Genomic DNA, 14,228 nt, shown 5'->3' with positions numbered 1-14,228 from the left:
CACTTTTCATTTCCCACGAAAAAAGAGAACACAATTTTCAATTAGTTAAAGTAACAATTAATCCCAAGTAGCAATTAGTTACATTAATTTGTATTTGCCATTATAAAGTCAACCAAAACCATGTAGTTCTTGCACACAGGTTTATGTTCATAGTAGTATAGGAGTTGGAGCCTAGTGAAGAAAAGTTTTAAGCAGGAAAGATGACTTGGGGAAGTATTGTTTTAAACATGAGTAAAATAAAAGAGCAAAAATTGAGAAAAAGTCCTCAATAATTGTAAGGAAATTACTATACATGAAGAAGAGAAGATGATCTTTTTGAGAAAACACTGTCTTTTCAGAAAAAAACATGTATGTTATATTAACAATGGGCAGAAACACAGTAATATGCTTCCGACTCTATACCTATAGCAGGTATTTGCTAATCAATTATGACACTCTTATCCATGAATATCCAGGTGCTGAAGTTGGTATAAAAAAGAATGTACTGGGCTTCCCTGGTGGCGCAGTGGTTGAGAGTCTACCTGCCGATGCAGGGGACACAGGTTCGTGCCCCGGTCTGGGAAGATCCCACATGCCGTGGAGCGGCTGGGCCCGTGAGCCATGGCCGTTGAGCCTGCGCGTCCGGAGCCTGTGCTCCGCAACGGGAGAGGCCGCAACAGTGAGAGGCCCGCGTACCGCAAAAAAATAAATAAATAAAAATAAAATAAAAAAGAATGTACTTGTTATCCCAGGACCACATATAATCTTTTACAACAGAATCAGGGTCTGAACCTTTAAATAGGTGATTTCAAATGCCTAGTTCATTATCTGCTCAGTATCCTCGTAGTTTGCCATACAGTTATCCAATCCAGTATGTGTGAGGTAGGTGTTATTTGGAGGACATAGTTTATTGAAAATATACATTTTCCTCACCACTCTTTTCCATTTCCAGGCCCTTTTTATTTTACTCAAAAATTTCATCAATTTTAATATATTAAATTACATTTTCTTCCAGGCTTTCTTTTGTCTAGGCTTCTCTTCTAACTCAAAGACTAACTCAATTTATCTTGTATTTACTCAAGGGTTCTTTGATCTAACTGCTGTCTGGTTTACTCAATGTCTTGAATGAAGACAACAATTTTTACTGAGTGTCTATTATGACTCAACTCCTATGTTGGACAAAGGAGATATAAATATGGCTATTTCAGACCTTATAACTTATTAATTTTTGGTGTTTGACTGCTGTCATATTGTGACTGAATTTTATACCTCACCTCAAAATAAAGCAATACACTACACTCAGCTTTTTAAAAAAGCTAAAAAACAAATATATTAGGTATACTCACAATTTATTAACAACCTACTTAACTTTTGTTAGCTGCATACTGAAATTATGTCTACAATTTCATTAATCATTATCAGCTTACATCATCAGTAGTAGCAAGGCTTTCACTGGGAGTAAGTTCTGAGTTTGATGCTATCCAAGTACCAGAATTCACTGACTTTACGTTTTCCCCTTCTTTTTCATGGTTCTCAGAAATATGTCTGGATACTATGTCCTAAATAAGGAAATAAGATAGATATGAAAAACATTTGTGTTTAATCACAAAATTAAAAGTAGAAGTAGATACCAGAACAAATGCAATACTCCTGACCTCAAAGGTTAACTATGAGGAAGACATAACATTTAGGATAAAACACTAAAAAGCTGCTCAGAAAAAGACTTTATCTAAAGCTACATAAGCTATATAAGATTATTAAAATGGCATGGAAATACATTAAAAAACAGATCAAAATACTTATGGAACAAGGACATACTTCAGTCTAAGAAAGTAACCAGACAGAATGGTGAAAAATGGCAGTACCAGAAAGCGTAGGGGAAAAAATGTTAGATACCTGCAATGCATATAAAGCCCTCTGTCTCAAATAGTCTGTATTCAGTAGCTGAAGTTCATGGAAGAGTTCAATAAGAAAATGTGGACGAGATTCATTTTGAGAAATCAACGTAGCTACTTCAGAATAAATGGTATCTCGCAAAGCTTCAAACATGGAAAAATCACTCCCGGTTTCTGGAAGATATAAAAAGATCAGGAAGTTAATATTGATGAAATACATTCCTATTTCTTTTAACTTGCAACATTACTCTCACCTTTAAACTACTTAAAACACAATTCTATTTCAGAGCTTTTAAAGTAGAATAAAAATCTTAAAATTACCAAGAAAAAAATAATCTTAAAAATATCAAGATATACACTAAATATTTACTAGAGAAATAACATTACTTAGCATTACTTAGAGCAAAGTTATTTCTCAATGGAAAATTTTACACATTTCATAGGAATAATCAGTGGAAATCTTTCAGCACTTGAATGAAATAAGCAAATTGCAAACAATTTTCTTTTTTTGCTAATATGAATTTTTTTACAGAAAAGGAAATTCGTTTATTTTGTTAATGTTGAGAACTAAATGCTGCCAAGGAAACATACTATTTTAAGGCTTATCTAGTTAGGTCTACTGATTCTCAAATCTCCGCAATCATGCTGTATTGATGAAAAACTGAATTTGTAACTATAACAAAATAGGTCAATTTTACTACAGTGTCTTACTGACATACTCATTATAAGTTGGAGCAAGCAGTGAGGATAATGAAGTTTTCAGTTTCACAGAATCTAGGCATCACTCTATTATTTAGCAACAATTCTGCTACATATATTTGTTTATAGCAAAGAATTATCACCCTTAAAGGTATACACTCATACCTTTACTTTTAAGAGCACAAATTAGGAACTGTTTCCATTTTGAGTTCTCTACCGAAAAAAAAAAAATTTCCCAGTGTTCTTCTAGCTATCAAATTCTGTAAACTTTCTAGAGTAATAGTAGAACCACAAGCAGCTAAATATTTAAGTTCTACAAAAATCAGTGATAAGTTTTCAAGAAAGAGAATTTGAAATGTTGAGTGTTTTAATATATTGTGTTTTCACATAAACATGCAAAGATCATTAAGATTTTAAAAATTCACTTTTTGCAAGAGAGAAATTTTAAAAATGCAAAGCAAATGTGGTTTAATGAAAAAACTTTCCATTAATTTACTAGGCAAATTAACATCCTCAGGTCTCAATTTCCACAAGTATAAAATAATAAGGGTAATAAATATGCAACTTCCCTATCTTGCCTCAGACATTTATGAGTATAAAATGAAATAATATACTAAAATTCTCTTAGTAGTTTTAAAATGTTCAAATGTGTTATGTTACTATAAAAATATTTACTATGAGCAGGAACCAGAACTATCTCTGCAGTAAATCTCTATTTATAGGAAAAATCCAGGTAAGAAGATGGGATGTCACACAAACTTTCCCAATTTATACACTATATTGTAGTTTGATCAGTTGTTTTAGAAAAAGTTTTTTATTTTAAAGATATAAGAACAAAGCATATTTAATTACCTCTGTATGTGATAAAATTATCACTCTAAATTATATATCAGTAAAGATTAAATTATTCCCGAATAATGAATTATGCCAAACATATGCTTCATCCCTCTCACCTACAATAGAAAAGTGGAAAGTTTTTGCCAGTTTCTCCTCCTGGACTAAAATGCATTAGTTTAGGCTAGAAAAATCCTTGATCTCAGCCAGATTTGTCTGACTCCATCTTGTTTTTATCCTACTTTCAGAGTTCTTTTCTTCTTTAGGAAGTACCACTGATACATTTAGCTTCCTCCATGCTAGGTCCTTGTTCTTTTTGTTTTCTTTAAATTCCCCTAGAGGTTCATACAGGCTTTTCTTTTTTACTCATGTATAGCACAGGAGGCATTAAAGAATATTTACAATTCTAAATCATACAGAACCATGTCTAAAGAAAATTCATAGTTTAAGGACAAAAATAGCATTCTGCAATTTTCCATGACCTTTATGTATCATGGTCTTTGCATGTCATAGTTGTTTTTGTTCAACGGTTTATTTTTTTATACATGTTGACTGGTAAGGAAAAATAAGAACTACAACAGAAGTCATACACAATACTTAACACTGTAAATCAGAGCTAAGAATAAAAGTAACTATATTTTTGTTTCCAAAAAATATGAATGCTCATAAGCATTTAAAGAATACAAGATAAATAACTTCAAATAAAACACTAAATTATAAAAATGTTTTCTATTACCTACATGAATGTGTTGGTTATGTTACATACACTAACAGAAAATGAAAATAAGAAAAGCAGCCAATTTTACCAACCAAGTAAAGAATTATAAATGAAAACCTTCAGAATTTAGTAAGTTTGAATTCTTTCTCTTTTATCAGCCAAATAACACATACACACTAAACTAAATCTAAAAAATTAATTAGAACAATAAAACTAAGGATTTTTAGGACCAATGGAAGAACTAACAAAAAGTGGACACCAAAACTAAGCAGATTGTTACCTGGCGCTTCATTGCATGCATTTCTGTTAGACTGCTGTAGTATTCTCCTAGCATGTGCTGTAGGAAAGGGCAGACATAAGGATGAACATAAAATGTGTATGAATAGTAAAGACAGGGTCTGTAACATGAATAAATGAATGAAAAAAAGAAATAAGCAAATTTCTTTAAAATCGTTTGCCTGAACTGAAATGTTATCACAAGGTATGGTTTATGCTCTGTTTAAAAATAATCTCTCTTCAGGGAAAATATCAAAAGATCTGCTATAAACTTGTGTTGATGTGACTGATGATGACTATCATAATAAACTTCTACCATTCACTCTTAGAAGCATACACATCAAAGGGAACCCCCCACAACCCCCGAGGGAGAAGAGGACTGTATACAGTTCAATACTAGCAGCCATATATGCTACAATCTAATGATCATATAACAAAAACTACTCTTACGTGCTATAAAGAATTTTAGGGTAATGCTTAAAACTATAACTGTCTTTTTAGAAAAGAGGAGTATTTATATTATTCAAACATTTTTTTAGTTCACCAAAATTTGATGGTTATATGTTTCTAAGTGACAGTAATAAGATCTGAAGTACTATGACCAACTATCAATTATTTAGGTAACTGACATCTAAGTTATTAAGCCTATCAATTTAGTGCCTTTCTCCAACCTCCACCCAACTGTTTATTGTTTGAAGACATCAGTATTTGATAAAGATAGTGAAAGGAGATGGAAACTACAAAACTTTGGTAAAATGCTAGGGTCGGAACAACAGAATTGATATGTTTGACAAAAGGATCTTGGACTTAACAGGAGACCAGGATTGAAACTTCGGTTCTACCATCTGCTAGCAATACAACCTTGAGGAGGTCATTTCAAAATATGAATAAATGTGATGTTTCTTTTCTGATTACAAAAGTAATAAATACTCATTATAAGTTTTATAAAATATAGAGGAGTTTAAAGATAATAAAACCACTATTAACATTTTGATGCATTCTCTTCCAGCTTTTTTATCCAGATTTTTGTTTAAAATAGTTGGAATCATAATGGTTCAGTCAACACCTAAATCTCAATTTCTTCTTTTCACTTTTGTTTCCTTAGGATGGATGCCTACAAGTACTGGGTTAAGGGCATGACATTTTTCCCAAAAAACTGTACCAGTTTATACTACTGGTCCTTTATGAGCACTGGGAAAAAACAGGCACCCCCTCTGATCATGTTTCCTCATCTGCAAAATGAAAACAAAATGAATTCAAAGGATTATGAGGCTCAAATGAGATGAGTAATTTGTTTAGTTTGCAAACAGTAAAGCATACTACAAATGGTAGCTACTATTATCATTTTCACCAAGGGTCTTACTGACAACTGAAAATTTAGAGTCTATATTTACTGCCTCCCTCTCCATATTTCTTTGAGACGTACTTATTCTTTATAAATCAGGGACGTGCCAGTATTTACTTAAACTAAAATGGCGGCAAATACTTATGACTCCATTCATTCAATAAACACTCACTGAGTGCCTACCATGTGTCAGGTTCCATGCTAACATTTAAGATACAAATATGAAAAAATATTATCTACTGCCAAAGGAACCAAAAAGGTGATACAGACACTTAAACAAGTAAATACTACATAATGTGATACAGGCAACAAAAGAGGTTTACACAGGCTATGACAGAAAAACAAAAAGGAGAAAGGGTAACCTCTCCCAGCTTGGATTTGGATACAGTTCCAGAGTTGCAGAATTAAGATTTTACTTAAGAGCCAGCAGAGACAAAGGCCAACAAAGAGCAAAAAGGACTTGAGGCAGGAAGGACAACTGCTGAGGTAAGACAACTGCTGAGGTGGCTATGGGAAAACTTCAGTTTAGTGCCACTGAAAGAGTCAAGTTCAAGGCACAGGGTGTGAGAAATGAGTCTGGAGAGGCAGGAAGGAATCAAATCTCTGCTGGTCAGATATGTTACATTGAGGCATCTGGACTTTCTCCTGCAGGCACGGTGAAGGCCAAAGATTTTAAGCAGGGGAACGATGTGATTTTATATCCAACTCTTATTCAGATAATATTTTCAGAATTTCAAATTAGGAGTACCAAATTAATGTCAACTACACTTGTTCATTCAGAATTTTATCAAAATGCATCAAAAGATAGTATCACAATAACAATAAAATATATTTCCAGTCTACACTTCTTGACATCAAGAACTGTGTACTGTAAACTCTACTATAAAACCTTTCACATGATAGAAAAGTGTGATAGATGAATTTTAAGCTTGTTTTAATATAGCTTTTCAAATCTAAGGTGAAGAAGTCTTTAAATTAAAACAAACCAAAGAAAGAACATACCTGAAGATATTTCTGTAGACCTACTATATCTTATTACTTTTTCCAGCTGCTCATTCTTTCTGCTGAATACTTTTGCTTGAACAGGCTCTTCAGTCTGGGCTGAATGTCTGTTCCTACTTTTGCAAGGTTCACATGTGCTAGACATACTGGCACTTTCATACCCTTGAGTAAAAAAAGTGACAACTGTTATCAGTTGCAACTAACTCAAACTGAAAGGGAAATTGATTTCCATAGTGAAACAGTATAGGTCACTCAATTTAGAATGCTGTGAAGGCCTGGTATAACTAGAAATCAAACTAGTAAATAGTATGTTTCAGAAAAATCTTTGCGATAACCTTTGTAGGCACAGGATAACAGTAATAAATTCTAACACTTCATTGTCCTTCAATATTCATCTCAATGAATACATCCCAACTCAAACTACATGGTAGACCTTATATAACCCAAATTCTCTACTAGACTCCAAGCTAACTATTTTTCACTATTAGGAAATACAAGAGAGAATCACATCTAATCTATATATGTCCATGATAGACAGAAGAATGAGGGGCATTAAATAATCAGATGTCTGCTTTTGTATACCTTTTGTTTAATATGACTTGGTATAAATGATATAAAGCCTTCCCCACCCATAGGTTATACATATATTCTATTAACTCTTCCAAGTTTTGGTATTAATCTTTTTTCAGTTACTTTTCGGCATCTAGCACAAGGTAGGAATTCAACTTTATTTTGTTCCACATGGATAGTTGGTTACACCTACCCTTTTCCCACTGAATTAAAATGCAACCTTGGTCAATATATTAAATCTCCACATTTATTGGGTTTTATTTCTGGGCATTCCATCTGTTTAACTTATCTATTCCAATGCCACAGAAGTTCTACACTATGTTTAAACACCTGGTAAGACAAGTCCTATCTAGCTTCTTTTCTTAGCTATTTTTGGACACTGGTCCTTCCACACAAGTTTTGAGATCTTTTTCCCCCAATTTCAAAAACAATCCATGAGGATTCAAAATAGAAACACATTAAAAGTATTTATTAATTTGAGGAGAATTTACTTATTTTTAAATATTTATTTATATATTTATTTGGCTATGCCAGGTCTTAGCTGCAGCACGGGGGATCGTTGTTGCAGCGTGCAGAATCTTTAGTTGCAATTTTATAAATTCTAACTTAAGAACATAGTTATGCTTTTATATTTGCTTAATCTTGTTTCGTGTTCTTCAAAAAAATTTTTATAGATCTCGTACATTTCTTGTTAAATTTATTCCTAAGGATTTTTGGTCCCAGTAGCTTTGGATACTACTATGAAAAGAATACTCCCTGCCACTTCCATTTCTACTGGGTATTACTATGACAGAGAAAAATATTTACACACTTATTTCATAATCTTATTTCATAATTACTTTACTAACTTAGCTAACTTAGGTAGCTGTTTTCCAGTGTCTCTCGGGCTAGCTTAGAAAATATATAAAATTTGTTTCCCTCCTTTTCAAATATTTATTCCAATCATTTAATCTTGTCATAATACTTTCCAACCAATGCTAAATAATGATGGTGGTAGAGAGGGAATCCCTGTTAATTCCTAATTTTGATAGAGATATCTCTGGAGTATTTTCATTTACAATAGTGCCTGTAAGTGGCATCAGCTAACAGACTTTATTATATTTAAATAACTGCTTCCCTTTCTAGGTGCATTTTCATTAGGAATGACTTAAAATTTTATCTAACCTACCACTATGATTACATGACTTCTGTCCTGTAATGTGGTTGACAGAATCAATTATGTTGACAGATTTCCTGATAATAAATCACGATTACATTTCTGTAATAAACCCTGCTGACAACAGTCTAATACTCTTTTCATATACTGGCAGGTTCAATTTGCTAGTATTTTACTTTTGAATTTACATTAATAGCTGAGATTAAACTACTGCTTTCTTTACTGAACTGTTACCTCTCCTTTTCACCTTCCCTTATATAAAGGTCTCTATCTGATTCATATGTTGTCTCTATAGTTTTCTTCAGATAGGATACACCAGTATGTTTTTTCAGCTTGACAGGTGAACAGTCTCTTGTCAGAGAGTAGGATTCTTGAGTTGTAGTCCCTTTTTGTCCACGAATGGATGTCATTTCACTTCTACTTTTTTAGGTTTTAAGTAAGACTGTCTGATGTCAGTTTGTTTTTTTTCTTTATATGTAACTTGTTCTTCCAACCTGGAAGCTTAGAGGATTTTTACTTTTTCCTCGGAATCCAGGAACTGTATCAGTCTATACACAGGGGAGAAGGGGTGTGTACTTTGTCTCCGTGCCTCCTGGCTGGGCAACAGTCAGCTATTTTGATCTGCGGTCTTGAGTCTTTCTTCATTAAAGATTCCCCTTTATTATTTGTTGAATTACTGCCTCTCCACTTTTTTTTTTTCTCCTTTAGAACTCCTTGTATATCAGATCTCCAAGATTTGTCCTTAAGCCTCTAATCATTTCCCTCTTTATTTTATCTCTTAGTACTTTTTGCTCTGTGTAATGACATAGTTCTTCCCTTTAATTTTCTAGGCCAGTAATTTGGAACTTAATAGCATTTGTCCTCTTTTTCAAATAATCTAAACATTAAATGTGAAAATCATTTTTTCTAGTTCTCAAGAATTTACGTTATAATTCAATCTGCTTTTTAAAAATAATTCAATCTGCTTAAGTATTCTTATCATTTTGCTCAAGTGAGTATTTCCTTCAGTAATTCTGTTTTTACTAGATTTTACCTGTTCTAGTGGTCTGCTTCCATGACTTCTCTCTGGCTGCTGGTCCCTTTTATGTGCACTGTTATGTTTACTGGGTTAGCCCCAACTCTTATCTACCCTTCAGGCTGGACCTGACTGCTGGGCAGCTTTAATGGCAGCACGCTGGCAGTGCTTGGGAGCCTCATGCCCATGGTGAAGCAGTGGTCTGGCTGGCAAGCTGTCAGCCTCCCATCAAGACGATGAAGAAGGAAGCCTCTCGACCCCTCAGGCTCCTCAGCTGCAAAGGTAAATGCTTTACCGTGTTCAGAGTAGGTAGGATGCCGCCTCTTTTTTCAGTGACACCCTTTCCTGTTAGTACTTTGAAGTGGCAAAAGACTGCTCCTCTTGGAAGGGAGGGAAGCGCCCTCCCCGTGGAAGGAGGGGTTGCATGGATCTCCTCCAACCAAGTTTTCTCTAAGAACCACAGGGCTCTGATTTTTGCTCACTCTCTGAAAGAGCCAGCAGAACCTAAAGCCTTGCTGCTTATCTCTCTAGATCACAACGGCTGCTCTGTTAATAACAAATTAGTTCCCAATATATTGTCAAATTATTCTCTGTGATATCCTATCTGGATTCAACTTCCCTTTCTTTCTCTAAGGCCATCATTCAAGTTAGGACTTCATCATCTCATGTATAGGTTCCTGATTTCTTTGTTGGTCTCTCAGACTCTCAAGCCACTCTCATTCAATCTGCATGAAACTTACCGGAAAAAGAGCCCTGTTGGTTACTTTGGACTACTACATAAAAAGCAATAAAAGGTATGATTGCCAAGAGTAATATGTAAGATGATATAAATGGTAGTACTATTGCTTATTTAATTAACAGCAAACATAGCTCTGAAGAAAATAAAGAATGTTATTCTAACAAGAACATTTATATAAATGAAATTAAGCTTCTAACTGCTGTTACTGAATCATGTGAAAAGTGCTGAATGGATTCTAATCAAAATTAAAATATATATTATGCAGCATACACAAAATTCTCTTTAGGGAGCCCCAGTAGTGAGGGGAAAAAAAAAACTCAGTCATCTTCCAAAAGAGCTAAGACTGTGAAGAGAAGCATGCTATAATTTTTAAGATGCTATAAAAAGAGGGAAAAAAAAAAACCCCATGGTTTTACATGAGTCCCAATTTAAAAATATCAAGGGCTAGATTTCCAAAGTTAAGGTACTACTGTTGATTTGTTTCTCTTTGGGACACTTTAATAGTAATCCTCCAGGGAAAGTAGAAGATTTAATGAAAGTCAGTAATACTTCAGAGTAACACTGGCCAGGCCAGCTGATATAACAACAGCAACGACATATGATGGTCATTATTATAAGGGGGTTATCTCCTGTCTTTCTCAGCACAAGTGGCTGACAGAGCTGGAAGAAACAGTATTTCTAGTTGTGTCTTCAATACAGGGAAACAGCTCAGCCACAGCACCCTGGAGACCTTCCATGTACCTACACAGGCCACACTGGGAAGGAATGAACCGTCGCTGAATCTAAGTCTTGGCGGAAGGCCTTATGATTTTCCTCTCTTTCCCCTGAAAGGCTGTCATGAGAGAACTTCTCATCTCCTCCTGGGCTCTGATGAAAACATGAGACCAGTTTGCCTCACCCCCTGAGGGTACATCTCCATTCTCGACTGTGGCTTAGCTACAGCACAGCACTGGCTCCTAGGCTACAGGGTGCCCCACCACTCATGATGCAACTATCATCTGGCCCCTTCTGTTTCAGCGTCGCCCTTGTGGTGAGTGGAATAAGGGACACAGGGAGCTGGCACCTTTGGCTACCCTTATTTCTCTGACTTCATTAAATAATAAACTCTGAATCTAAAATGGGCCACATCTGTCAGGGCTTATCTTGCCTAATGCGAGACATCCATTTTATCTCAATATTCATTAGTGAGCAAGAAGAGTGGGGGAAGAAAGAAACAAAAAGGTTCAGGACTGGGTGGAACCCAGAAGTCAGTATACTAATAGTCTCATCCAATTTCCCAAAACAAGAATGAGGACCATCTAGACTATATGCTTCTACTCCTCTCTAATACCATCAAAAGAGGAAATGGGTCTGGTAGAGTGTAGCCAAATTATGGGTCTGTAAACCAAGTCATATGTCTGATAACTCAAGTACCCAGCAAGGCAAGAAGTCATGCTCAACTCATAAAGTCTGAATTTGAACTGAAGCTTAAAAGATAATTAGCACATAATTTGTAAAATCTTACTCTGCATGCAATAATATGTATCTTTATATATAAAGACCTTCTAAAGATTACCATCATTGGTACATTACCATCATGTGAAACAAAGTTAAATGAAGATTTAGCATGCTACTTCTGGAAGACTGTCAACATGTGCAAAAAACATAGAAACAGCTCAAATTTGGAACAGTATAACTGGCTGTACTATATCTTTTAAGACAGCAACTTAAGTCCCACTGTGCTGGCCTATTTGTCATATCCTATTTCCTTCCCCAGTTCTCTCATCTTCTCTTCTTGCTTCACCCTGACTCTATATTACTTTTCCTATTGTTACTACAATTTGGAATGCTTTCCAATCTTCCCCCCATCGACCTCCATTCCTCCTTCCTTTAAGACAGAGTAAACATTCTTTCTTCTAAGAAATCATGGCTATTCCTATCCCACAAAGAGAACAAATGCAACATAAATTAGTGGTCTAGCTCAGCACTTCTCAGACTTTAATGTGCATATATTCGTATTAAAACATCGGGAATCTTGCTAATATGCAAACTGAAAAACAATGCATACTGATTCAGTTGGTATAAGGTGGGGCCCAAGAGTCTGCATTTCTAATAAGCTCCCAGATGATGCGGATGCTGCCTGTCCATGGTTCACATTCTGCATAGCAAGGACTTAGCTCATTTGATTTTGCTACATATTATTTTGACTCTGCATATATTAGTTCGGTTCTGCTATCAGGTCTTTTACCTTTGTGTGTGCACCTTAAAGTGGAGCTCCCACTAACAGATGGTCTTAAAGCCCTCTTGAACAAATGTGAATGTGCATTCTTGGCAAGTATTTTTATACTGAAGCATGAGAAAAGAGAGCAAATAGATCAGAATGTCAATCTTTGCCTTGAAGTAAAAGAAAAGCTGAATTGTATATCTGGAACCATAATTCTTCAGAATAAAGGGGTTTCAAAACTACAAATACACCAGGATTTCTAGGCTCAGGCAGACATGGCCATATGCTGGCTGAGTGCCCTCTAAGACCCTGCTACTCAAACTAGTCCACAGACTACACTGTCAATGCTGGTCAACAACGCATGGGAGAACTCGTTAGAAATGCAGGCTATCAGGTCCCTCCTCAGACTGACGGAATCAGACTCTGACTTTAAGCAAGATTCCCAAGGAGATTTGTATGAAACATTATCAAGTTCAAGACGCACTGCCCTAGCACACTCAAAATAACCAGCTGAATGAGAGAACGCTGGGATAACAAAGGTTAGTTTCTTTCCATTTACTCATATGACAAAAAGCATTTTGTTGGAGCAACTACGTTAATAAGAAGTTCAGAGTTACCCCGAGGGCCTCTCTCAAAATGGTCACTATCTCCTTAAATCCTCTCTAGTGGCACCAAGAGTGACCATGGAGAAGGCATCGTAGTTGTATTTTCATTCATTTGAATGGTTTCAGATCACTAATCTACTAAGTAATCAGCTCCTCCCAAACCTAAATAACTGAAAAATTATTTCAAGGATGATAATGTGTATGCTGAGAAAAATGTTACCCCTGTTCACGATTGCTTGTTTAACCATGAAATCAGATTCTTTACATGGGAGTAGGAGTAGCAGCCCAGGACTTTAGGAAACATGAGGTACTGAAATGAAAAAAACCGTACATGTATTCTTTTTCACATCCATAGTTTTCATCAGATTTTTCAAGGGTTCCATTATCCAAAGATGGCTGAGATGAATGCTGCCAAAGCTTACAAGTGGATTTTAACTGCAGTGTCCCAGGACCTTTACTACACTTATAATGTACTGTGAGCTTCCAAGAGAGGAAGTTAGTAGGTGCAGTGAGTTTTCACAATTTTCTGATTATAAGCCTAGAATATTTTGCTCTTAAGCACCAAATACTATCTCCTTGAACGCAGAACGACCTTTCAAGGCCACAGCCAAAAAGTGTCCCTTGCAAACTGGAAGGAGCATCCTTTAACTATAATATTCCAGATTTTAGCTAGTAAATCAATTTTTAACCAGTATTAGACTTCACTAAGTTCTTCAAAAATCATAAAAAAATCTATTTTTTAAAGAAGTGGCATGCAGTGAACACTATAAAGAGAACTTTGATATTATACTCAATGACAAGATTCAATAAAATATGGATTAATGTTTTCTCCTATTAACTAAGGTTCAGTTCCTGAAGGACTAAGAGCAAACTTGTTCTAAAAGTGACTTCACCTACATGATATCCAAAGACTGCAGTGTAGTCACAGGCCTGCATTTCTTTAAATGAATCCATCGCGGATCTAGCCAGAAGTCACCAACGAGGTCTTGCACGTAATATTAAACAAGAGAACAGTAAAAGTTCCGAGCTCATAGGAACCACATACGTAGTAAGAAGTTTTAAGAAGCACAAAAAAGAATAAATGCCATGTTTTAAAATAGCTACACCATTAAACCCTATTTGATAAATTTTATTTAAAAAGTTCTCAAAGGTAACTAAAAATGACTTTGCTCAGGTGGGTCTACAACAGTGC

At 35.2% G+C, this 14,228-nt stretch overlaps 1 protein-coding gene across 25 annotated transcripts in view; it reads right to left on the bottom strand.

Annotated features, from left to right (window-relative positions):
* Window positions 1-14,228, bottom strand: part of PCM1 (pericentriolar material 1) — an 88,668-nt gene that overhangs the window by 23,441 nt on the left and 50,999 nt on the right. For 10 of the 25 annotated variants that reach the window (XM_049704137.1, XM_033400654.2, XM_033400653.2 and 7 more), the window contains 4 exons: window positions 6,749-6,910; window positions 4,406-4,462; window positions 1,876-2,048; window positions 1,407-1,538 (listed from right to left, as the gene is read on the bottom strand). In XM_049704137.1, coding sequence (XP_049560094.1) covers window positions 1,407-1,538; window positions 1,876-2,048; window positions 4,406-4,462; window positions 6,749-6,910 — 524 coding nt within the window. The remainder of the gene's footprint in view (window positions 1-1,406; window positions 1,539-1,875; window positions 2,049-4,405; window positions 4,463-6,748; window positions 6,911-14,228) is intronic. The other 15 variants (XM_033400666.2, XM_033400668.2, XM_033400667.2 and 12 more) reach the window with 3 other exon arrangements.

The sequence above is a fragment of the Orcinus orca genome, chromosome 21 (assembly GCF_937001465.1).
Source record: "Orcinus orca chromosome 21, mOrcOrc1.1, whole genome shotgun sequence".
Taxonomy (NCBI): domain Eukaryota; kingdom Metazoa; phylum Chordata; class Mammalia; order Artiodactyla; family Delphinidae; genus Orcinus; species Orcinus orca.
The sequence above is the reverse complement of the archived record's forward strand: the minus strand, read 5'-3'. Positions and strand labels throughout refer to the sequence as shown.